We start from the raw sequence: 24,930 nt of genomic DNA, 5'->3' as shown, positions 1-24,930 counted from the left end.
CTGGTACTGCCATTTGCTGGAAGGGGTGTGGGCAGAAGACCACATTTATCCATATGTGGTGGAGCTGCCCTAAGCTCCCTCTCCCCCACCAGCAAAGGGACAGATTCAGGGTCGCAGCCGAAGGGCCTCCGTACATGTGCAGCCATCGACATAATGACATCATGCATGCGTGTGACATCATCGCTTAAACGTCCAAGCACTTCCGGATGCCTTCTGGCTGCAGCACCAGGTTTAGTGTGCCCTGGTGCCAAAAAGTTTGCGGGACACTGTCTTAGAGAGAGGAAGAGATAATGGTTATTGTGGATGGGCAGACTAGATGGGCCATTTGGCCTTTATCTGCCATCATGTTTCTGTGTTTCTAAGATGTACCGAAGAATAAACCCCGAAGCTGGAGCCAATAAGGACCAGAAGAGGTTTCTTTGATCAGTGTTTCTAGCTCTCCATTACAACAGACTAAGGGTTTAAGTCACCCCTTTCAATTTTATAGGTGATACATTTTGGTTCATTTTGTAGGTGAGGCAAACGTGCAGTTGCACAATGACCTGTATAACTGCACTTTCCCAGCCATGATTGAGGACTGGCGCAGGGCTTTCCATGAAGGATCGCAGGGACAGACCGATGAGAACTTCCCTTTTGGATTTGTGCAGGTAATTTTAAGCAAAGTATTGCCATTATTAACTTATGCCATTCTTCATTTCATGTTACGTTTCGTTAAACATTCTTTGCCCAGTATGAGCTCTGCTGGGGTCTGCTGTGTCTTTTCGTGCAATTTCTGGCAGGTAAAAAATTAAAAATAAAATCCACCATGAAAATTATTCAAGCAAATAATTCTGCAAGACGTGGGCTTTTATCTGATTCTTAAATTTAGGGCTCCTTTTACGAAGGTGCGCTAGCGTTTTTAGCGCACGCTATTCCGCGCGTTAAGGCGTAAAAGGAGCCCTTAGCCTATGTGAATTAAATGCTTGAAAGTAAATAACATTTACGGGATATGCACACTGGGCCAGATTCTGTAAAGTACGACCAAAATTGCACAAGCCCAACATAATTGTTTAACAAGCCAATTGGCGCTGATAATTGGAAATGAACAAGTATTAATTAGCACTAATTAGAAGTTATGTGCACAACTTTCTAAGCATATTCTATAAAGTGGTGTACGTAAATTCTAGTGTGTGGATCTCAAAAGGGGGCGTGGCCATGGGAGGAGACTTGGTGGGTTGTGGACATTCCTAAAAGATGGACGCATTGTTATAGAATATGCCCGATCCGCGTACAACTTAGGTCTTCAGCCTAAATATTAGTCACATGAACAGGCACTATGCATGATTCTATAAACTGTGCTTAACTTTAGAGGAGTTTTATAGACTCACACTAAGGACTGTCCTTTTTGTGCCAATTTTTCTTTTTTTAGGCTTTATATGTAGAATATGGCCCATTATTTAAAATATACCAGTCACAAAAAACTTCTGTAGAAAATTATCTGCTTTTATGTGTTCTGAATTTTTTTTTTTTAATACACAGAACAAAAACTAATTGCCATTTGGGTTTGTTCTTTGGCAGCGCAACTGATCAATCACGTATTTGGCGTCCCTTCTATCATAAATACCAAGTTACAGTATACAGTTACATACATTTGGAGGTAGAATGGGTTTTTGATATGTTAATACTATCACTTCCCTGACTCTAAGACCATAAAGTTAAGTGATGATATTTATATAAGCACATTTGAAAGTTAAGTAAAATATTAATAAGAAAATCCAAATACATAGAAAGAACCAATGATGAGTGGACACATAAAGCTTAAGGCAATGAGCCTTCAGTGGTGTCACTGAGGTTCTGATGAAAAATTAGCACTTGGGGAGGGGGGGAGGGTATAGATTGTGATCACTACAGTGCCTCGAGTATAGATAGTTGTGCCTGAAGTGAAGGAATATTTGAACCATATTGCATAAGTACAATAACAGTTAAATATGGCATAGGCTAAAATTTATTTATTTATATACCGCATAAAAACTATGCGGTTTACAAAATTACATGCATACATATTTACGAAATGCTAAACGTGTTTCAACAAGACAAACATTAAAATCTTCTTTTAAATTCATCCTACAAGATGGAATCACAAGATCGCATAAAATCATTTACAGGTCAGGAAGGCATGAACAGAGAATAGTATTAGCACAGGAAGGCATTGGCAAATAATTGCACTTTCAATATTTTCTTAACGTTCAATCTCCCATCACAGAATCGCAGAATACCATGCAGCGCATTCCAGAGCTTGGCACCAGCCACAGACAGTATTGTTGCCCTGATCTTAACATGAGAGACTAACATCTTACCCTCCAAACTCAGTTTCATACTATTTTCAGATCTCAAATGTTTTCTGGGTTGATAGATTTCAAAAAAAACACCTTTAGTTCCATTGGAGAAACGTGATATAAAATTTGCTGTATGAGCAATGAGGCATCTGGCTTTGGATTATCGTACGTCTTTTCCTGCACTAGTTGGAGCTGGATGTGCCATGGAAGAGGTACTGTACTCTGGGAAGGGAAAGGAAAGGAAACAACAGTCACTTGGATCACAAGCATGTGTACAAAATCAACCAATTAAATGAAACATCCAAAATATTACACAAAATTATTCTTATTGCATCTGAAACTACCCCTGATCAATTTTCAGATGATTGCATTTGTGAGGAGCTAGCTAAACTAAAGGTGACAAAGTGATAGGGCAAGATGGTGTACATCCGAGAGTACTGAAGGAACTTAGGGACGTTTTGGTAGCTTCATTGATTGATCTTTTCGATGCTTCTCTAAAGTCGGGAGTGGTAATGGGAGAACTGGAGAAGGGAGGATGTGGTCTCTCTCCACAATAGTGGAAGTGAGGAAGAAGTAGGGCTGGTAAGTCTGACTTCTGTGGTAAGTAAATTAATGAAAATGCTTTTAAAACAGAATAGTGGCATTTCTGGAATCCAGTGGATTTCAGGACTCGAGCCAATATTGATTCACTAAAGGCAGATCTTGTCAGACAAATTTGATCAATTTCTTTGGCTGGCTGACCAGAGAATTGGAGCGCGTTAGATATGGTGTATTTAGATTTTAACAAAGCCTTTGACAGTGTTCTACACAGGTGTCTAATAAATAAACTGAGTGCCTTCAGTATGGATTCCAAAGTGAAAGACTGGGTCAGCAACTGGTTGAGTGGAAGGTGACAGGGTAGTGGTCAATGAAAATCACTCCGAGGAAAGGGATGTTACCAGTACTGTGCCTCAAGATTCAGTTCTTGGGCCTGTTCTTTTTAACATTTTTTAAGCAATATTGCTGAAGAGCTGTCAGGTAAGATTTGCCTCTTTGTAGATGATATCAAAATCTGTAATAACACCCTGATGGTGTGACTAACATGAGGAAGGACCTAGCAAAGCTTGAAGAATGGTCTGAAATTTGGCAGCTAAGATTTAAATGCTAAAAAATACAAAGTGATGCATTTGGACTGCAAAAACTCGAGGAAACAGTACAATTTAGGGGATGAAGAACTTTTGTGCATGAAAGAGGAGTGAGACTTGGATATGATAGTATGTGATTGTATATGATGATCTTAAGGTGGCCAAACGGGTTGAAAAGGTGACAGCAAAAACTAAAAGAATGCTAGGGTACATAGGGAGAAACCAGTAGGAAAAAGAAGGTATTGATGCCCCTGTTTAAGACTCTGGTGAGACCTCATTTAGAATATAAAAAGGATGGAGTCGGTCCAGAGGAAGGCTACTAAAATGTCAGTGGTCTTCATCATAAGACATATGGGGACAGACTTAAAGATCTCAATCTTGCATACTTTGGAGGAAAGGCGGGAGAGGAGAGATGTGAAAGAGACTTTTAAATACCTACGTGGCACATGAATCGAGTCTCTTTCATTTGAAAGGAAGCTGTTGAATGAGAAGGCATAGGATGAAGTTAAGAGGTGATAGGCTCAGAAGTACGGTAATACTTTTTTACAGAAAGGGTGATAGATGCATGGAAAAGTCTCCCAGAAGAGGTGGTAGAGACAGAAACAGTGTCTGAATTCAAGAAAGTGACCTAATTGGAAGTCTTGGCCCTTAGGACGTCTAACTTGGCCATTTTCAAATATAAAAACATCCAAATCAAGTCCATTTGGACATGGGAGGGACCAGCATCTTAATGGACTGGCCACATAGACATGCCAACAAGGCAGTGAGGCATCATATGGGGCACTGCTATGAACTTCACTTAAAGAGTGACGTATGTATTTCATCAGATCCCTCTTTTAGTGTATGGTGAGCCCTCCAAAGGTTCCCCAAAACCTACTATACCCATCTGTCTATCACCTCAGTAGCCATTATTGCTGCAGGTGTCACCTATATGGCAATACAGTAAGGTTTTGGGTGAGTTTTTTGGTTGGCTCACATTTTCCATTATAAATGTAGTGGGTAGGGTGGGATATGGGCCTGGATCCCCCTCTCTATGGTTCACTACACTGCCCACCAAGCTACTCCAGACACTTGCTTACTGCTCTACTAGGATGTCCCATAATATCTGAAGCTGCCATAGAGGCCGGTATATACTATTTCATATACATTTTTGTGGGTTGGGAGGGGGTTAGTGATCAATGGAGAGAGTGTGTGTGGGGGTGGGCATGCTATCATCGATCCAGTGGCCATCTGGTTGGTTTGGGTACCTTTTTGACAGACGCTTTGAAATCAGGTTAACTCCAAAAGTCCAAATGACGCCTTGAACATTTTGATTATCCCTGCAAGACATCCAAGTGCTAAGCTTGCCCAAATCCTGCCTAAAACACACTTCTTAACACCCCCCTTAACATTTAGATGGCCTGGAGGGTGAATGCCCTGCAAGACATCTAGAAACTTTGTTTCAAAAATCAGCACTTTCGGCGATTAAACCATCCAAGTGCCAGCTTGTGCCATTTTTTTGGATGTATGGAATTTTTTGAAAATGAGCCCCAGTGTATACGAATGGCATAGAAGAACTTCTAAAACTTAGATTTCAAAAACAGTAGTTTGTGTGTAAAAAAAACCATCCATCTGCCACTGTATGACACTATTTGTACATTTTCCTGTTTTGAAAATGAGCCCCTTGGTGACTAATGATTTGGGATAGAAGGGAAATTGTGGATTTATTAGTAAAATCTATAAATGTAAAAATGACTAACTCCCTAATATTGGGTCCCCTCATGTTCCAGTCTCTATGGCATGTACTCCAGCTTTTCTTCCTCCAGAGTCTGTTCCTGTAAGCATGCATTCTACAGAAATGTTCTTGTTTCAGCTATCCACATATCGTCGAGAGGAAACCAGTGACTGTTATCCACAGATGAGATGGCATCAGACAGATGATTATGGCTATGTTCCTAACCCCAAAATGAAAAATACATTCATGGCTGTTGCAATGGATCTATGTGATGAAAATTCTCCATATGACAGGTATGCTGAAGAAGATGATTCATAGATAGCAGACACATGTGGTATTTATTTCCATGTGTACTTTTTAGGTTTTAGGAAAAGGATTAAAACCTATTTGTTTTGATAGTATTAGCCCCAGGTCCAATTCTCTCCCTACCCCCAACCCTTAGCCATTAGTCCAGTTTGCTCTCGCTCTCTCCTCCTATCCTCAGGTCCAATTTTCTCTCTCCCTTCCCTCCTAGCCTATAACCCCAGGTCCAATTTTCTCTCCCTCCCTCCCTCCCCCCCTCAGGTACACTTTTAATTCCCTCTCCAACCATTTCTTCCCCTACACCCTGTGGTCTGATGCTTCCCCCCTGTTGTCAGAAGGGGGGAGGGCCAGGTCAGAGGGAAAAGCCCAGTGCAGGCCACAAGCAGCCTTTCACTACAGCTGACGCTAACTGCATGGTAAGTGGGTGCTGGAGGGAGCATTGATCCATGGTGGGAGGATGGAGGCATCGAGTCACGGTGGGGTGCATCGGAAAGAGATGCTGGACTATGTGTAGAGGGAGGAGGAAGGCAGGCAGGTGAAAGTGGGCTGCACAAGATTAATTAGCAATCACAATTAAATTTTTTAATTGCAATGAATAACTTGAATATTAACCATGATTAACATGCAGCCCTACTATATATATAAATATATATATAATGTATTGAGTGAAATTTCAGTTTTATGAGTGTACTTTACAAAATACAAAATTATATACAGTAACTGGTAAATATGATCTGTATATTTACTAGGGCTGCACTTTAAAAATTTTAATCGTGTGATTAAAGGTGGAGCTTAGCCAGCAATCTATGGGGTGGGCACAGAAGGGGGCTGTGGGGCCAGGCATTTCCTCTCCCTTCTCCCCACATTAGGCTTCATACCTTTGGTGGTGGGAATGCTGAAGTCCTTGGACAGCAGGAATGGAATAAGATGTCTCAAGGTTTCCCTTGAAAGTTTGAGAGAGAAGTCTATTAATGGGTAATTTGAAAGACTCCAAAGGAGGACGAGACATACGCATTTCTTCTAAATACTCCTGAGAGTATTTGGAATCAGAATCCAAAGTAATATTGAGTTCCTTACTCATTTGACATAGGAAAAAAGAAAAAGATATCTGCTCCAAGGAAGGTTGACCTCGAGGAGAAGAAGGTGACCTCGAGGAGAAGAAGGTGACCTCAAGGTGCCTCGCAAGGCAAAGAATGAAGGTGAAGCTTCTCTGGAGTACTGATACCTGAGGCCTGAATATGCAGGAATAGATGACTAACTGAGAGAATGAAAAGAATCTCTCGCAGGACAAGAAGCAGCGGTATTTGGAGGTCCTCGACTTCGGAGTTGGAGGCCTCGAAGAGTCTCGAGGCCTGGAGAGACGAGTCTTGTCTTGAGAAGAGGATCTATGCCTCGATGAATACCTCGACTGATATGGAGAACCATACCTCGAACTTTTGGATAAGCGTTTAATCAAAATTTAAAGAAACTATGAACCAGGCAGGTCTTGAGAAAGTCAGAGCCTTTGCCCTATGCCTCGGTAAGGGTGATGCCTTATACGAGGAGGGAGGGCTGGAGGTTGGAGATCGAGATCGAGATACCAAAAGGGATTGAATGCCTGGTGTCGAGGTATCTGGAGGCACTGACAAGGACTCAACTCCTTGAGTAGCGTGCTTATGCTCCAGACAAGACACTCACAAAGTCTCCTTGCAGAGTGTGATAGAGTGAGGAGGATCAGCTCGAGGTACAGCCAAGGACTCGACTCCTTGGCTCAGGCTGGACTGCAGGAAGCAGAGTCGATGTAGGAGCATGTTTGGCAAGCCATATTACCAAACTGACGATCCAAGATGGTCTGGATCATAGCCTCCAAATGTGACACTGAGATTTGAGGATCTGGTACATTTGGTGTGGCTATAGTCTCGGAGGAAGAATGGCTCTTCGACTTGGAGACATGCTTCTTGGATATCTTGATAACTACTGCTGGTACCTGACCTGAGGGAGGCAGCGAGGCAAGCGTCTCGTCAGGAGAAGACTTAGCAGATTTACTTGAGGATGAGGACCCACTGAACGAGGATGGCTTGATTAAAGTTGAAGCCGAGGTCGAGGCAGAAAGCAGAACTCCTGTAAGCTTGACCGGATTCAAGGTCGAGGTCGAGACCAGGGCAAGTGGATCCGTACCTCCGAAGAGTTTTTCCACATGAACTCAACATTTGCAGGTCATGAGGTTGAAGGGTAGCGCAGCAAACACACGACTCCGGATGATGGTCAGGTTCCAAACAGTGAATACACCACCGATGTGGGTCAGTGAGGGAGATTGTGCGCTGACAACGGCTACACATCTTGAAGCCTGTGACTGGCCGGGACATAAATGGGAAGATAGCCGCAGCTAAGTTAAAACCTGCCGGCTGACGCCACAAGGCAGACCCCGCCATGATTGAAAGAAAAATAAAGTAAGTCTTTATTTTTTTTTATGAAACGCGCAAGAAATACACAGCGACCCTGAAAAGAAATAAAACATGAGCCGCGGTGAGAGAAAGCACGAAATAGAACTGAGTCTAGCGCAGAGCGTCGAAATAGGACTTCTCGGCTCTGTGGAAAACTGAGAACTGAGGAGAGACATGCCCTGCGCTGGACAGGAAAGCACTCGCACATGCGCGGTGCGGCAGTCGCAAACTTTCTGAAGTTCTACAAGCGAGTCTGCTTGCGAGGCTGTCCGCATCCAGGCTCCGTGGATGACGTCACCCACATGTGAGAATATGCTGCCTGCTTGTCCTGGGATAATAGCAAGTAACTCCTGCCCTTCAAATAATACAAAATAATGCCCTGCGACTTCAAATAATACAAAATGCAGCCATTAAGATCATTACAAATTTTAAAAAATATGACCAGGTTACCCCTCTGTTGGAAAAAGGCTCACTGACTCCCAATAAAATACAGGATTTCTGATAAAATTTCACTATTAACATTTAAAACATTAATAACAAATGCCCCCCAATTCATTGATAAACTTCTCATTCCCTATGAACTGTCCCAAACACTTAGATCAACTGATTATTGACTATTCCATCATTAAGAATAATTAGGACATCTTCTCTGTTGTCACTCTGCAATATTGGAATTCGCTTCCCACCAATCTGAGAACCAAAAAAAATCTCAGCCTCTTTAAGGGTTTGCTTTAAAGAAGCATTTACACGATGACAACCTTCAATTCTAGACTGTCCATCAACTATCAAGGAAACACCGTCTTGCCCCAGATCTTTTGTTTTTTCCTTAAATGTTCTCATTTTTTTAAAATATTTATTGAAATTTTTACATAATCCACAAGAATATTCCTCTTGTACAAGTAAAACAGAAAAAGAAACAACTTAAACAAAACTCACATTTACTGCTACTAGGAAAAGAGTCAATCTTTCTGAGACCACTAACTCAAAGGGGGAAGAGGAGTTGAATAAATTGAAGAGATACAAAACATAGGAAAATAACAATAACTGAAAGGCTTAACAGCTATTTAATCCCCTCTTTTCTTCCTGCTCTTAAACATTCCCAGTAGCCAAACTTTTCAAATCTAGAAAAGCACGTAACTGGTCTGGTGTATAGTAGACATATTTAACACCTTGATATTTAAGCAAACATTTGCATGGATAGTTCTCCTTTTCTTTTGTGATTGTATTTCATACCCTCCAACCTTGCGTTTCCCATTAGTCAGTGGCGTACCTAGGATATGTGACACCTGGGGCCCATTGTTTTTTGACACCCCTGTCAACATTTTTGACACCCCCCCATGTAAAAAAATATTTTTAGTAATGTTCCCCCAGGTGCAAGCCATGAGGAGGGGTGTTCCCGGCCTGGGAGTCATGGTCCAGGAACTTCCCTTCTCACAGCTCGGTGCCAAGACTCTGGGTAGTCCCATGGCCCAGCATGTTCCCAGCCTTCTTTCCTGTCCGATGGCCCTTTACCTTCCTTGAAACTGAAAAAACCGCCGGCCTCGGCAGTGATTCAGCTATGTTGCCCGCTGCTCCCCATCCTGCTTTCCATGTCTGCCTCTGCCGCAATCCACCCGGGCGGAAACAGGAAGTTGTGTCATTGGCAGATGCGGAAAGCAGGAAGGGGAACCGTGGGCGATGTAGGTGAATCGCTGCCAAGGCCGGCAGTTTTTTCAGCTTCACTGAAGAAAAAGGGCCATCGGACCGGACAGGCAAGAAGGCTGGGAACATGCTGGGCCACGGGGACTACCCAGAGCCTTGGGACTGGGCCGTGAGAAGGGAAGTTCCTGGACCACGATTCAAAGGCCGGGAACACCCCCATCATGGCTTGCACCTGGGGCGGACCTCCCCCCCCTTGGTATGCCACTGCTGTTAATCAAATGTCCAAATTTAGTTCTGTTATCTGTATTTTTATTTTTTAACCCCAAAATCTTTTTATTGTAAATCGCTTAGAAATCTTGATAAGCAATTTTATCAAATTTTAATAAAACTTGAACTTATCATTCCACACCATGTCCAAACTGAGAATTCAAACCAAGGTTGGTAATTAAACTCTGATTTCCTAAGGACTGCATATAGCCCAGCTGATGAGATATTGGGCTGCTAAAAGTTTCCTGCATAAGGATTCAGTTGGTGGGTCTAAAACTTCAAATTAACTGCAAATCAAGTGAATACACTTTAAACATAGTAAAGACCAATTCTGTTTTGAACTGGAAGACCAAAGGTGCAGAAAATGCTCTGAGATTCATGCATTTTAAAGTTTATCTAGAACTACTAAGGACCTGTTTTACACAGCTGTGCTAGCGGCTGCCCCCAAATCTCTGGGCTTCAGGGCTGTTACCATACGGCTTTGTAGAAGAGGGGATAAGTCTAAATACAAGCCTTTGGCAGGGAGACTTTGTACATGTTAAATGATTTAGTTAATGTTCAGAAAATGTTTTCCATGCAGCATTCATCCTCGATACAAACGAGAGGTCGCACGTAGGTTATCTTTGGGTGCAAGAGCTATAGCATATGGAGAGAAAGATGTCATCTTCCAGGGTCCATTCCCCAAGAAAATAACCATCATGAAAACAGATGCATCTATCAAAATTACATATGACCAGAAACTTCTTCAAAATCTGGTGAACACCACCATATTTGAGGTAAAAAAATCTCCCGGAGAATGTTAAGCGAAAAGATTTTGTGAAATTAAACAATTGTCTCTCACATTGTTCTAAAGTTGTTTGTGGGTTCTTTGTCTTTAGCAAGGCTGCTGAGGACTTTTTGGAAGGAATTCAATTGTTTTGACTCTTGTGTTGTATTTGTCTCAAAGCATACACTTGCGGTACCCAAAATTCAGATTCAACTCAATGGGTGTCCGTTCACTATGCATTCATTTTGTAACCCCCGCAGCAACCAGAATTGTTCAAGAAGCAGACGTACCATAGATTGATACAAAGGCATTATAACATTCTCATCTTTGTTTTCCATTCCTTTCCTGATAATTCCTAACATTCTATTTCCTTTATTAAGCTGCACTGACCTAATGGTTTCAACTAGAGAATGACACGGGAAAAAAATTTCTCCCCGTCCCCACAACCACCGTCCCTGTCACTGCCCCGTCCCCGCAACCATTGTCCCTGCCCCGCAACATCCATGCAAGCTTCAGTACTGCAATATTTAGCTTATTCCTTCCTTAAAAATCAAAGTTCTGGCTGCTGAACTAGAGAAAGAGATGTTCAGCTGGCAGGGCTTTGTTTATACATTTTTATCAACACAACTAATATACTACTTTATCCTAAAGCAAATAAATAAATAAATAAATATAAATTTTTTTTCTACCTTTGTTGTCTGGTTTCTGCTTTCCTCATCTTTTCCTTCTATCCACTGTCTGCCTTCTCTCTGTGTCTTCCATTTGCTCTGTTACTGTGCATCTCCCTCCACCCCCCTCCCTAACCCCAATTGGTCTGGCACCCATCTTCTTCCCTCCGCTCCCCCCATAGTCTGGCATCTCTGTCTTCTTCCCTTCCAGCATCATCTCCCCACTCTCCATTCCCCATTTCCCTTCAGCGTCTTCTCCCCACTCTCTCTTCCCCGTTTCCCTTCAGCTTCTTCTCCACACTCTCTCTTCCCCGTTTCCCTTCAGCGTCTTCTCCACACTCTCTCTTCCCCGTTTCCCTTCAGCGTCTTCTCCACACTCTCTCTTCCCCGTTTCCCTTCAGTGTCTTCTCCCCACTCTCTCTTCCCTTCTGCATCTGTTCCATTCCTTTCCACCACCACCCCTTTCAGTGTCTGTTCCTTTCCACTGCCCTTCAGCACCCCTTGTGCGATCTGACCGTCTCCCACCCTCCTCCCCCCCTTACCTTCATGGAGTGTTAGTGTAATTTGTGCAGGCCACCAGAGCCTGATTGCAGTCACGTGCATCTGTGGGCGGAAGCTTCTTCTCTGACGCAGTTGCGAGGGAGATGTGGCCGGTAGGTAGGAAGGAGGACGGGGGCAACGCGTTTCCTCCCTTAACTGCGGTAACAGCTACCATGTCATTCTCTAGTTTCAACATATCCTCAACAATATCACCTGGATCCTTTTCCTGGGCAGTGTCTCCTAACGTGGAGCCCTGTATCAAGAAAGAACATAAGAAGTTGTCGCTGCTGGGTCAGACCAGTGGTCTATCATGCCCAGCAGTCCCAGTGCCCTGAGACCAGCCCTACCTGCATACATTCTGGTTTAGCAGAAACTTGTCTAACTTTGTCTTGAATCCCTGGAGGGTGTTTTCCCTTTAACAGCCTCCGGAAGAGCGTTCCAGTTTTCCACCACTCTCTGGGTGAAGAAGAACTTCCTTACGTTTGTACAGAATCTATCCCCTTTTAACGTTAGAGCGTGCCCTCTCATTCTCCCTACCTTGGAGAGGGTGAACAACCTGTCTTTATCTACTAAGTCTATTCCCTTCAGTATCTTGAATGTTTCTATCTTTCTCCTCTCAGTCTCCTCTTTTCAAGGGAGAAGAGGCCCAGTTTCTCTAATCTCTCACTGTACGGCAACTCCTCCAGTCCTTTTACCATCTTAGTCACTCTTCTCTGGACCCTTTCGAGTAGTATTGTATCCTTCTTCATTTACGGTGACCAGTGCTGGACGCAGTACTCCAGGTGAAGACTCACCATGGCCCGGTACAGCGGCATGATAACCTTCTCCTATCTGTTTGTGATCCCCTTCTTTATCATTCCTAGCATTCTGTTCACCTTTTTGCTGACGCCACGCATTACGCTGACGGCTTCATCGATTTGTCTTTCCTGGGAGGGTCTCTCCAAGTACCGCCCCGGACATCCTGTATTCGTGTATAAGATTTTTGTTACCGACATGCATCACCTTACACTTATCCACGTTGAACTTCATCTGCCATGTCGCGGCCCATTTCTCGAGCGTGTTTATGTCACGTTGCAGATTAGGTTCTTACCTGCTAATTTACTTTCTTTTAGCTTCTCCAGACCAGTAGAGGTTAACTTTACGAATGGGTATATATCTAATCATGACCAGCAGGTGGAGACTGAAAACAAAACTTTGGGACAGTATATCCTAGCCCCTCCTCTCTATTTCCCTCTGTCTTCTTTCAGTCTCCAGCAGGTGTTGAGTGATCTGTACCCATCTCCCTTGGTAGGGCTGTTGGAATTTGTTTAGGGGGTTTATTGTCCCTGTTTTTAGCCGGACGGAGCTTGGACGGACTCTGTTTGGGGGTTCGTCCGACCTCGGGGGTGTCAAACCCGGCGGGTCACGAGCGGGGTCCCTCCCCCCACTTCCTCCACCTCCCCACATTTTTTTAGAGGAGCCTCAGCAGTATCCCTTGCCCCCTAAATCAAGCAAGGCATATTGCTTTGAGAGCCTGTGGAGTCTGTTCTGTAAAAAAAAAAAAAAAAAAATCCTGAGGTAGTGCTGGTCTGAAGGGTTGTTTCCCTTTAAGAAAACTGTATTTTACTGTATTTTTTCATGTAACCGGCACTTTTTTCTAGCTAGGTCGCGTCTGGAGCAATTGTGCCCTTCTCCGGGGGAGTAGGACACAAATTTAGTCCAGCCGCGAGGCACTCGCGGCCGGCCTGAACTCGGCGGTTTGGGTCGGTGAGGTGGTGGAGCTCCGTCGGCAGCGGCTGCAGGCGCCCAGAGCTCCCCGCCGATGGTGCCTCGCGAGTCGGCTTGGAGCAGTGGGGAAGCCCGGTCTTCCACAACCGCCCACGGAGGGATTCCCCGAAGGATTCCCTCTCAGCTGATTTTTTGACAGCTGATGCCGGCTTGCCTGCTTTAGCGGCTGAGACTATTCAGGTTTCTCAGCCGCTTCAGGCTATGGAGGGAGCTTTTTTGGCGGGAAAACCGCCATCTTCTCTGTCTGGCCCCTCCATTTTGTCTTCCACCTCAGGTGACCTTCCCCCTGTTTTGACTATGCAGGGGCAAGGTTCTGCTGGGTCCCCTGCTGTGGCAGGGAGTCCCTTGGGACCCTCGGGGGGTTTTTCTCCTGAATTTTTCTTTTCTTTATGCAGAGCCTATTTTCAGGCGGCTGGGGGTCCCGGTTGCGCCCAGGGGGTTTCGGGGGGTGGGTTTTCCTCCGCGCTCCCTGCGGCTTTGCCTCTTTCGTCTGGCGTGACGTCCCCTCCGCCGCCTCCCTTGTCCAAGCGTCCGCGGGTGTCGTGGGACGAGAATTTGTGGTCGGAGGAACGGGTCGGTTTGAAGGGAGGACCTGGACCCTTCTGAGGAGTTCCAGGACTCTCTGGAGGGGACGGAAGCTGGCGGCGGGTTGTCGGATTTCCCGTTCTCCAGTGACGAGGCGTCCGTGGTGCGCCTTTTTCAGAAAGATGAGCTGCCTGACCTTATTCAACAGGTTTCTTCGGTTTTGCGTTTTGAGGACGCGCCGCCGGAGACTCCGCGTGTGGGGGACCCCCTGTTACGGGGGATCCGTTCCGTTTCCCGCTCTTTTCCTATGCATCAGGATATTCGGGATATTGTTCTGGAGCAGTGGAAAACGCCGGAGACGCCGTTTCGGCTGGCGCGCAGCATGGCTCGCCTGTATCCCATTCCTGAAGGGGTTCGGGCTACGTTAGCTTCGCCAGTCGTGGATGCGGTGGTCTCGGCAATTTCCAAGCGGCATACCGTGCCTGTTGAGGGCGGTTCTGCCTTGCGGGACCCTGAGGAGCGCAAATTGGAGAGCATCCTTAAGCAAAATTTTTAGGTCTCTGCCTTTGGGGTCCAGGCGGCTATTTGTGGGGGACTGGTCGCTCGCGCCGTGTTTCGGTGGGCGGAGCGGGTCTTGGATCGAGAGTCTGACGACTGGTCTCTGGTGGATCAGGAGGTTGCGAAGATTGAGATGGCGGCCTCATTCCTCTCAGATGCTCTATATGACTTGGTGCGGATCTCGGCTAAGTCTATGGCTTTTGGCGTGGCCGCAAGGCGTGTGTTGTGGCTGCGCGCTTGGGCGGCGGATGCTGCGTCCAAAGCTAAGCTTACTAAATTTCCCTTTCGGGGGTCGTTTTTGTTTGGAGAGGACTTGGATAAGTTGATTCAGACTCTGTCGGACTCGAAAGTTCCCCGTCTGCCGGAGGACCGTGCCCGCCCGGCGTCTCGGGGGGGTGCGGCCCGGGGGCGTTTGCGGGATTTTCGCAAGTATCGCCCTGGGCGTGGGGCTGCTTCTTTCCAGTCTCCGGGATTTTCCCGGGGTCGGTTCTTCCAGCGCATGCAGCCCTTTCGGGGGGCCCGTCGGGGGGCAGGGAATCCCTCCGCCGGTTCCCCCGCTTCCCGTCCTGCACAATGACGCCTTGCCGGCGCCCCCTTTGGTTCCGGTGGGGGCCCGGCTGTGCGAATTTTTCCCCAAATGGGCCGAGATCACGTCCGATCAGTGGGTCCTGGAGGTGGTGCGGGACGGTTATGCCCTGGAGTTCGCCCGCTCTCTGCCGGATTTTTTCCTCGCTTCTCCGTGTCAGACTCCGGGGAAGACGCAGGCTTTTCGCCAGACCCTTCAGCGCTTGCTAGATCTCAGGGCAGTTGTTCCGGTGCCCCCTCCGGAGTGGGGCACGGGCAGGTACTCCATTTACTTTGTGGTGCCCAAGAAGGAGGGGACCTTTCGGCCCATCCTCGATTTAAAAGGGGTCAACAGGGCTCTCAAGATTCCCTCTTTCCGTATGGAAACTCTGCGGTCGGTCATTCTGGCGGTTCAGCCGGGGGAGTTTCTCACTTCTCTCGATCTGACGGAGGCCTACTTGCATGTTCCCATTCGGGCCTCTCATCAGCGTTTCCTGCGCTTTGCGATCTTGGGTCGGCACTTTCAGTTCTGTGCGCTTCCCTTTGGGCTGGCCACGGCTCCTCGGACGTTCACCAAGGTGATGGTGGTCGTCGCGGCGGCCTTGCGGTCGGAGGGCATCCTGGTACACCCCTACCTGGACGACTGGTTAATTCGGGCAAAGTCGTTGCAGGAAAGCTCCCGGGTTACTGCTCGGGTGGTGGAGTTTCTCCGGTCGCTGGGCTGGGTGGTCAACCTTTCCAAGAGTCGGTTGGTCCCGGCTCAGCGTCTGGAGTACCTAGGGGTGCTGTTCGACACCTCCTTGGGGAAGGTCTTCCTCCCAGAGGGCCGGGTGAGCAAATTGCAATCTCAGATTCGCCTGCTTTTGGCGTCCCAGTGTCCTCGGGCGCGAGATTTCCTCCAGGTCTTGGGGTCGATGGCGGCGTCCCTGGACGTGGTGAGGTGGGCGCGGGCCCATATGCGTCCTCTCCAGTATGCTCTGCTCCGGAGGTGGTCTCCCCAGAGGCACGGGATGGATGTTCCGGTTCCCCTGCGAGGCTTGGCGCGCTGCAGTCTGCGTTGGTGGCTCCAGACCCCTCACCTAGTTCAGGGGGTGGGTCTGGATCTCCCGCAGTGGACGGTGCTCCTGACGGATGCGAGTCTCCTGGGTTGGGGGGCTCAGTGTTTGGGTCACTCAGCTCAGGGCACCTGGTCCGCGGAGGAGGCCGCCTGGTCGATCAACGTGTTGGAGACCAGAGCGGTCCGTCTGGCGCTGTTGGCTTTCCACTCCCTGTTGCTGGGCAAGTCGGTCAGAGTGCTGTCGGACAATGCCACGGCGGTGGCTTATGTCAATCGTCAGGGGGGCACCAAGAGCACTCAGGTGGCGCAGGAGGCGGCTCTGCTCATGGTTTGGGCGGAATCCCATCTGCTGGACCTCTCGGCCTCTCATATAGCCGGAGTAGAAAATGTTCAGGCAGACTTCCTCAGTCGTCACTTCCTAGATCCAGGAGAGTGGTGTCTCGGCGCCGAGGCGTTTCAGTTGATAGTGCAGGCTTGGGGGCAGCCCCTGATGGACCTGATGGCCACGGGTGGCAACGCCAAAGTGCCCCGCTTCTTCAGTCGTCGCAGGGACGGTCTGGCCGAGGGTCTGGATGCTCTGGTCCAGCAGTGGCCAACGGAGGGGCTGTTGTATGTGTTCCCTCCTTGGCCGCTGGTGGGCAGAGTGCTTCTTCGCATTGTTCACCATCCGGGTTTGGTGGTGCTGGTGGCGCCGGATTGGCCTCGCCGTCCGTGGTATGCGGATCTGGTGAGGCACCTGGTAGCGGATCCTCTTCCTCTGCCTCTCTCGGACGACCTTCTGATGCAGGGTCCCATTCCCATGTTCGACCCGTCTCCCTTCTGTCTTACGGCGTGGCTCTTGAAAGGGGTCGCCTTAGCAAGAAGGGATATTCAGACAAGGTGATCTCTACACTGTTGGGGTCCCGGAGGCTTTCTACCTCTCGGGCTTATGTGCGGGTTTGGCGTCTCTTTGAGGAATGGTGTCGGGCGCGGGGAGTGACCTCTTTTCGCGCTTCTCTGCCTAACATTCTGGAGTTCTTGCAGGATGGCCTGGATAGAGGCCTGGCTTGGTCTTCTCTCCGGGTTCATCTTGCAGCCTTGTCGGCTTTTCGAGGGTTGGTGTCAGGTCAGCGTTTATCGGCTCTTCCTGATGTGATTCGGTTTTTGCGGGCGGCCAAGTTGCTTAGGCCTCCCCTACGGCCCTCGGTTCCCTCTTGGGATCTTAATCTGGTTCTCTCTGGTTTGGTGCGTCCGCCTTTCGAGCCCTTGGACGACTGTTCTTTGAAGGACCTTACTTTGAAGGCGGTCTTTTTGGTGGCCATTACTTCTGCTAGGCGTGTTTCTGAGCTGCAGGCTTTCTCTTGTAGGGCTCCCTTCTTGGAGTTTTCTAGGGAGCGGGTCGTCTTGCGGCCTGTTCCTTCCTTTCTGCCGAAGGTTGTTTCTCCTTTTCATGTCAATCAATCGGTGGTTCTCCCGGTCTTGGGTGGTCGGGAGGGCTCTTCTGAGCAACGGCAGCTGCGCAAGTTGAATGTCGGTCGGGTCCTTCGCTCTTATGTGCAGCGGACCCAGGAATTCCGGAAGTCCGATCATCTCTTTGTCCTCCTGGCGGGTCCTCGTCGGGGAGCTGGCGCTTCTAAGGCTACTATTGCGCGCTGGATCAAGGAGACGATTGCTTCCGCTTATCTTCTGAAACAGCAGCCTGTTCCGGAGTTTCTCAAGGCTCATTCCACTCGGGGTCAGGCGGCTTCTTGGGCTGAGTCGTCGCTCGTGCCTCCAGTGGATATTTGTAAGGCTGCGGTTTGGTCCTCCTTGCATTCCTTTGTTCGTCATTATCGGGTTGATGTGCAGGCGCGTCGGGACGCGGTGTTCGGTGAGCGTGTACTGGTATCGGCCCTTCGGGGGTCCCGCCCGTGAGAGGGACTGCTTTGGTACGTCCCATTCGTAAAGTTAACCTCTACTGGTCTGGAGAGTGCTAAAGAAGGAGAAATTAGGTTCTTACCTGCTAATTTACTTTCTTTTAGCTTCTCCAGACCAGTAGAGGTCCCCACCCTGTCTGTTGTTGTTGTTGTTGGGGCTGTTGCGCGGGCAGTTTTTGGTTTTTGCTGCGGGTTCTAGTATTTTTCTAGGGCCGGGGAGAATTGAAGAACAGCGGCTGTGGCTCGGCTGGCTTAGCTGGCGAGCTGTGGGGACATTCTTCCTTCGGGAATTTCTCCTCTGCATTTTCCAACAGCATTTTGGGTATGTTATTTGTTACTCCTTTCGGAGTATTGTTTTTTCTCTCTGTTGTTTTCCAGTTCTTGGTTCTGCTTGGCTATTCGGCAGACTGAGGGAAATAGAGAGGAGGGGCTAGGATATACTGTCCCAAAGTTTTGTTTTCAGTCTCCACCTGCTGGTCATGATTAGATATATACCCATTCGTAAAGTTAACCTCTACTGGTCTGGAGAAGCTAAAAGAAAGTAAATTAGCAGGTAAGAACCTAATTTCTCCTTATGTCACGTTGCAGATGTTCGCAATCCTCCCGCGTCTTCACTACTATGAATAACTTCGTATCGTCTGCAAATTTAATCAACTTACTCGTCGTACCAATTTCCAGATAGTTTATAAATATGTTGAAGATCATGGATCCAAGCACTGAACCCTGCAGCACTCCACTGGTGACGCTTTTCCAGTCCCGAGTATTGTCCATTTACTCCTACTCTCTCCTTTCCACCAGCCAATTTTTAATCCACGCATTTCACCCTCAATTCCATGGCTTGCAATTTTTTGAAATAGTCGTTCATGCGGAACCTTGTCGAAAGCCTTCTGAAAATCCAGATATACAATGTCGACCGGGTCACCCTTGTCTATCCGCCTGTTTACTCCCTCGAAGAAGGAAGAAGTGCAGCAAGTTCATCAAGCAAGATCGTCCTCTGCTGAAGCCATGCTGGCTGGTCCTCATCAGATTGTGTCCGTCAAGATGCTCAATGATGCGGTCCTTTATCAGCGCCTCTACCATCTTTCCCAGTATCGAGGTCAGACTTACTGGTCTGTAGTTTCCCGGATCACCCCTCAAACCTTTCTTGAAAATCAGTGTAACATTCGTTTTTTCAGGTATCTCCTGCTTTTAATAAATTAGCTACTTGGTATCGGATTCTGAATAATGCAGCGGAAATGGGATCTATTGATCGCTTGGCTTCCCGGTGGCAATCAGAGTTTGACATTACCCTGGATCGTAGGGCGTTTTTAGATCTTTTTGCCGCTGTGCATGCCTTGGGGGGTTCCACGGATTTTCAGGAAATGCAATTTAAAATTCTACATCGGGCTTATTTTTCTAGGGCTCAGGGGGCTCGCATAGGCCTCTGGGAGGGAGAAGTTTGTACTAAATGTAATCGGTTTCTGGGTACCCTTACGCACCATTTTTTGGAATGTCCTTCTACGGCCTTATGGCTGAGAGTTCTTCCCTTTTTGGAACGCATTCTTCAGCGAGCTGTGCCCTGGTCTTATGGTTTCCTGCTGTTGGGTGATCAACGTGATTTGATTGCGGGTGGGCTTACGCTTCCTCAGCGCAGGGTCCTTTACATGGCTGTCTTGGTGGTTAAAAAGCTCCTGCTGCAGCATTGGGTGGCTGACTCGGTGGCCTATTTCCCGCAATGGCTTACTCGTTTTGCTGAGGTGGGGCGGTATGAGCTTCTCCGTGTTTCTAGAGTTGGGACTCTGGCCCTCCGCGGTTATCACGAGTTATGGCAGAAGGCGTTAACTGTCTGTTCCAGCTCGGAGTCAGAGGACTTGGGCCCACTTCCTTGAGTCTTCCTTTTGGTGGGGCTGGTGCTTGCTTTCTTTCGTTTCCTAACCGGGTGGTCGCCCGTGTGTGTGTGTATTTGGGTGTTTGGTTGTTTGGGGGTATGATTGTGGAGTGTTTGCTATCTGCTTGTTGTGGTTTGAGGCCGAGTGCTTGGGGTTTGTGAGTGTTTGATTCGGGGGGATTTGTACTTCAAAAAATGTCAATTGTGTTGGGCATCCAGCCATTGGGTTCCTGTTTTATGACTCATTTGCTGTCATGGATTTCTAGTGTTGGCTTCATTGCCCGATCTGTTTGTTGTGCTTGTTCTGATCCTGGTGGTGTGTTCCCTTTGCAATTGCTAATACAGACAATATTAAAAAAAAAAGAAGGAGATAGATAAGGAAGGATAAAAGGGATTGAAGGATATAAAGGATCACTTACAGGTCATGGACCTGATGGGCCGCCGTGGTATCGGACTGCTGGGCGCGATGGACCTCTGGTCTGACCCAGCGGAGGCAAATTCTTATGGTCTTATTGATACATCTTATTGTACAGGAAGGTTACATTGTTGCAATAGGGAAGTAGTTACATCACGTTGTGGAGGACGGTTACATTCATATAGAGAGAGGGCAAAGTCACTGAGCTGAAAGGAATTTGTTAACAGGTATGTTTTCAGTCTTTTCCTGAAGGTGAAGGTAGTTTAGTTCTGTTCTTTTGGGTGTTGGAAGAGCATTCCAGGTTCTTTCCTTGCTCCTATTCCCCTCTCCCCCCCCCCCCTCCAATGAGTCTAGCATTTCTTCCCCCCCATCCCATGGGTCCAGTTTTTCTCTCTTTCTCTTTCTCTCTCCCTTTCCTCTGCTTTCCTCCTCGCTCCCGCAGCCCACCAGACTTGTTCAGGTGTCAGCATTGAAACATACTGCCTTCAGCTGACACAAGGCCTTCCCTTTGCTGTGGCCCATCTCCTCTGACACAACAACCTGTTTCCAGTGGGTGGGATGCAGCAGAGCATAGGATTTGGGCTAGTTTCAGGTAATGTGTTTCAGTGTTAATGCACAAGGTTGGCAGACTGCAGGGAGAAGGAAAATGAGAGATGCTAGGCTATAGGAGAGGGGAAGAAAAGGGACAGAAAGAGAATGATGCAAGACCACTGGGGCAGGAACCATCATTTATAAAAAAAATGGCTTTTCTATTTTCCATTTTAAGGGTCTCCTGGCAGCCAGCCTGGTCATGAAAAACCAGCCAGTTGGCAACCCTATACAAAACAGAAGTGGTTTTCTATGCTTTCTGAAGCCATGTCTTGACTGGGACTTTCTTGCTACATATACATTTCCCCCTCTGAATCCGTGGTTTCAGCATCCGTGGATTCGGTTATTTGCGATTTTTAAACAAAAAAAAAACATTTTTATTTTTTGGGGCTATTTTAAGCCCTGTAAGCCCCCCCTTTAAGCCTTACCTGGTGGTCTAGCGGGTTTTCGGGGCAGGAGCAATCTTCCCATGCTCCTGCCCCATGCACATCGCTTATAGGAAATGGCTGCCATGAGCTCCTGTCGTAGTCTTGAGAGGCTATGGGAGCTCAAGGCAGCCATTTCCTATGAGCGATCTGCACAGGGCAAGAGCGTGGGAAGATTGCTCCTGCCCCGAAAACCCGCCTAGACCACCAGGTAAGGCTTAAGGGGGGGGGCTTACAGGGCTTAAAATTAGCCGAGGGGAAACAGTGATTAGGGGCAGAACCGGCCCCGAATATTAGTCATGGTTTTTTTAATATTCATTGCGCCGGCTCTGCCCTTACCCCCATGGATACAGAGGGAGAAGTAGGGTTTATAGTGGAAAGCACTTAGGCCAGCACTGGTTGCCAGCAGCATAAGAGTTTTTGATTAAATCTTCCCTGCTGATGACGATATATTTGCCCTATAAGTCAATGGATGGCTAAAATTATCCACATATCTAAAGAGCAGCCATGGACATTCCAAAAGTAGGGTTAAAAATGTATAGGGCATTATCTGTATAACTTTTTATGTAAAAACAAATCACAGGAACAGCAGTTCTTCTAACTTATTTAAGTCATATTCAGTGGACTAACTTATCGCATCATTTGACTGCACATAACATAAATACTGTATATCCCACATAAACACTGATTTCTTTTGTCCAATTTCCTACTGAATAATTCGCTTTCAGTACAGATAAATGTAACAAAGTCAAATAAAATAAGGCAGATTACTTTCTTTTTTTTTTTCTTGCAGGTGTGTTGCTCTAGTCAGTTGAATAAAGTTGGATTCAATGCCACGGAATGGTTGCCTACAGCCATCATCTCTAAGACACCTTATTCAGTCACAGTTTCTTTCAATGGACTCTGTAAGGGCCAGATCACCGGACTTCGTTATGCCTGGAAAGATTGGCCTTGTGAATATAAAAACTGTCCTATTTACAACAGCGAGGCTCTACTTCCTGCTCCACCATTTACTTTTCATTTTCACATTACATTACATTAGTGATTTATATTCCGCTTGTGCCTTGCGGTTTCTAAAGCGGATTACAGATTAGAGGTCTGGACATTTCCAGGAGCATTACAGTACAAAGTAGCAAGTTACAATTGCTAGTCTGGTCATTTCCAGGAGAATTGTAAAGTAAAGAGAAAGTATATACTAGGTTACTGTGATGAGTAGTAGTACAATCGTGATGCTGTAGAGAGTTATACAATGTTGAAGGTGTTGCTGTGGTGGTGGTGGTGGTGTTCATAAGAGTATTTTCTTGTTCTATGGTGAGTATTTTCTTGTGCTATAGTGAGGTTAAGATGATGGGAAGTGTTTTTTGAGAAGATGAGTTTTGATTTCTTTTCGGAATACTTTAATGTCTGTTGTTTTGATCAGTAGATTGGAGATGGTAATGTCAATCTTCGCTGCCTGTGTCGCCAAAAGGCTGTCGTATGGTTTCTTGCGACGGGTACCATTGAGAGGGGGTAGTTGAATAGGCTCTGGGTTCTCCTTATTCTGGGTGTGAGGTTACGGTATAGTCGGTTGTTTAGGTTGCTGGGTGCTGTTCCATGGGTTACTTTATATTGTACTCCTACTTGCTTTCAAAGCTTGTGGGAAAAACTGAAAGGAGACAGATTCAAGACGAATGCTAGGAAGTACTTCTTCACTCAGAGGGTGATGGACACCTGGAATGCGCTTCCAGGAGAGGTGATAGGACAGAGTACAATAATGGGTTTCAAAAAGGGCCTGGATGACTTCTTGAAGGAGAAAGGGATTACAGGGTATAGATAGAGGGGCACTATACAGGGTACATCAGGATTAGGGCATAAACAATTCAGGTGGTGGGAACTTACTGGTCAAGGACCTCGAGGGCTGCCGCGGGAGCGGGCTGCTGGGCACGATGGACCCTTGGTCTGACCCAGCAGAGGCAATACTTATGTTCTTACGTTATCAACCTGCAAGATGTTTGAGAGCTGAGGGAGGGATGTTGCTCATCAGTTGGGATTCGCTTTGCAAAATCTAGAATATCTATTTTCTCAATTGCTGGCAAGAAGCTCTAGAATTCAATTCCAGGTATAATGAGATTATGCAAAGATTGTACATCTTTCAAGAAATTGTTAAAAACACAATTGTGGATGCCGTTCTCTAACTCTGTGGTTATTATTTGTTTCAGATTTAAAGAATTCTGTATTAAAGAAATTTTGTGAGGAAGATTGGCTTTTTTGTTACTGCATTTTATAATGTATGTTTGTGCTTGAAATTGTGGATGTAAATGTTTTGAACATCACTTAGATTTAAGTGATTCATACATTTTTTTTAAATAATAAAACAGGCTGTACACACAAAGAAAGCCCACGAAAGGGAATAATTTTATAGCCAACTGGAGCATAGGGAACAGTATTTTACATAATCAAGTAGGGCAGTTATAGAATTGCACAATAGTGCCGAACAAAAAACGCTTTCTTTTTGGTGATACAGGCCAATTTCTAACAAGCTGCTGGTGTCAAAGCTGAGAAAAAGCAGCTATTTTCAACCCATTTTGTATAGGCAACACCGGTGCTTGTGCAGCTTTGTAATACAGTGAGCTACAGCTATGCCCTGTGTGACTTACACGCTGGAACCTCTCCTGCTCTACCCACTTCCCCACTGCCAATGAGAGGCGACATCAGTGGGCTCAATCTAACACCTGCTCTGAAAAGGCTCCAAGTTTATTAAGTCTTGATATATCAGCAATTGGAGCTATCAAGGTGGTTTACAATCAATAATAAAAGAGCTGCAGTACATATAAGGAATAGCATAAGCAACCATAAAACATATAGACAAAAACAAGATTAAAATGAGAGAGAACTAAAATATTTAATATGTTCTTCATTATTCATATGATGAAATAACATATAAAGGAACAAGGCCTACTTCAAACAGCTTTTATCATACAGTGGTGCTCAGATTCCAAGATGGAAGGTGAAAGAACTCAGAAAGGGCAACAGCCCTAAAGAGTCTTAAATGGTATCGATCATTGCACCAGGTTGTAAAAGATGTTATGAAGTACTAATAGGTGGTTTGTAAAGTTCATAAATCCGAAGATTGCAAAAGGTTTATAGTCCAATTTTTAAGCAACTTTAAATGATTAGAGCTTCAATGAAGTAAATAACTTAGCTGAGATATAAAGAGTGCATAGGTGTAACCGGGTCCTGACGCGTTTCGCCGCTATGGCTTCTTCAGAGAACCCACTCGCAATCAATATATTCACTGCTTGTTTTCAGTATAAGTCTGTTGATTCTGTAATCTTTCACAGGAAACTGAAAGATTACAGAATCAACAGACTTATACTGAAAACAAGCAGTGAATATATTGATTGCGAGTGGGTTCTCTGAAGAAGCCATAGCGGCGAAACGCGTCAGGACCCGGTTACACCTATGCACTCTTTATATCTCAGCTAAGTTATTTACTTCATTGAAGCTCTAATCATTTAAAGTTGCTTAA

The 24,930-nt window shown here is 46.4% G+C and overlaps 1 protein-coding gene across 1 annotated transcript in view; it reads left to right on the top strand.

Moving 5' to 3' along the window:
• SIAE (sialic acid acetylesterase) overlaps positions 1-23,658 on the top strand; it is a 52,904-nt gene extending 29,246 nt beyond the window's left edge. Inside the window, exons 7-10 of the mRNA XM_033917869.1 lie at positions 514-647; positions 5,292-5,446; positions 10,368-10,563; positions 22,216-23,658. Of these exons, the coding sequence (XP_033773760.1) occupies positions 514-647; positions 5,292-5,446; positions 10,368-10,563; positions 22,216-22,464 (734 nt within the window). The 3' untranslated portion in view covers positions 22,465-23,658. The remainder of the gene's footprint in view (positions 1-513; positions 648-5,291; positions 5,447-10,367; positions 10,564-22,215) is intronic.
• The last annotated feature ends 1,272 nt before the right edge of the window (positions 23,659-24,930 follow it).

This window comes from Geotrypetes seraphini, chromosome 13 (genome assembly GCF_902459505.1).
Source record: "Geotrypetes seraphini chromosome 13, aGeoSer1.1, whole genome shotgun sequence".
Classification (NCBI taxonomy): domain Eukaryota; kingdom Metazoa; phylum Chordata; class Amphibia; order Gymnophiona; family Dermophiidae; genus Geotrypetes; species Geotrypetes seraphini.
The sequence above is the reverse complement of the archived record's forward strand: the minus strand, read 5'-3'. Positions and strand labels throughout refer to the sequence as shown.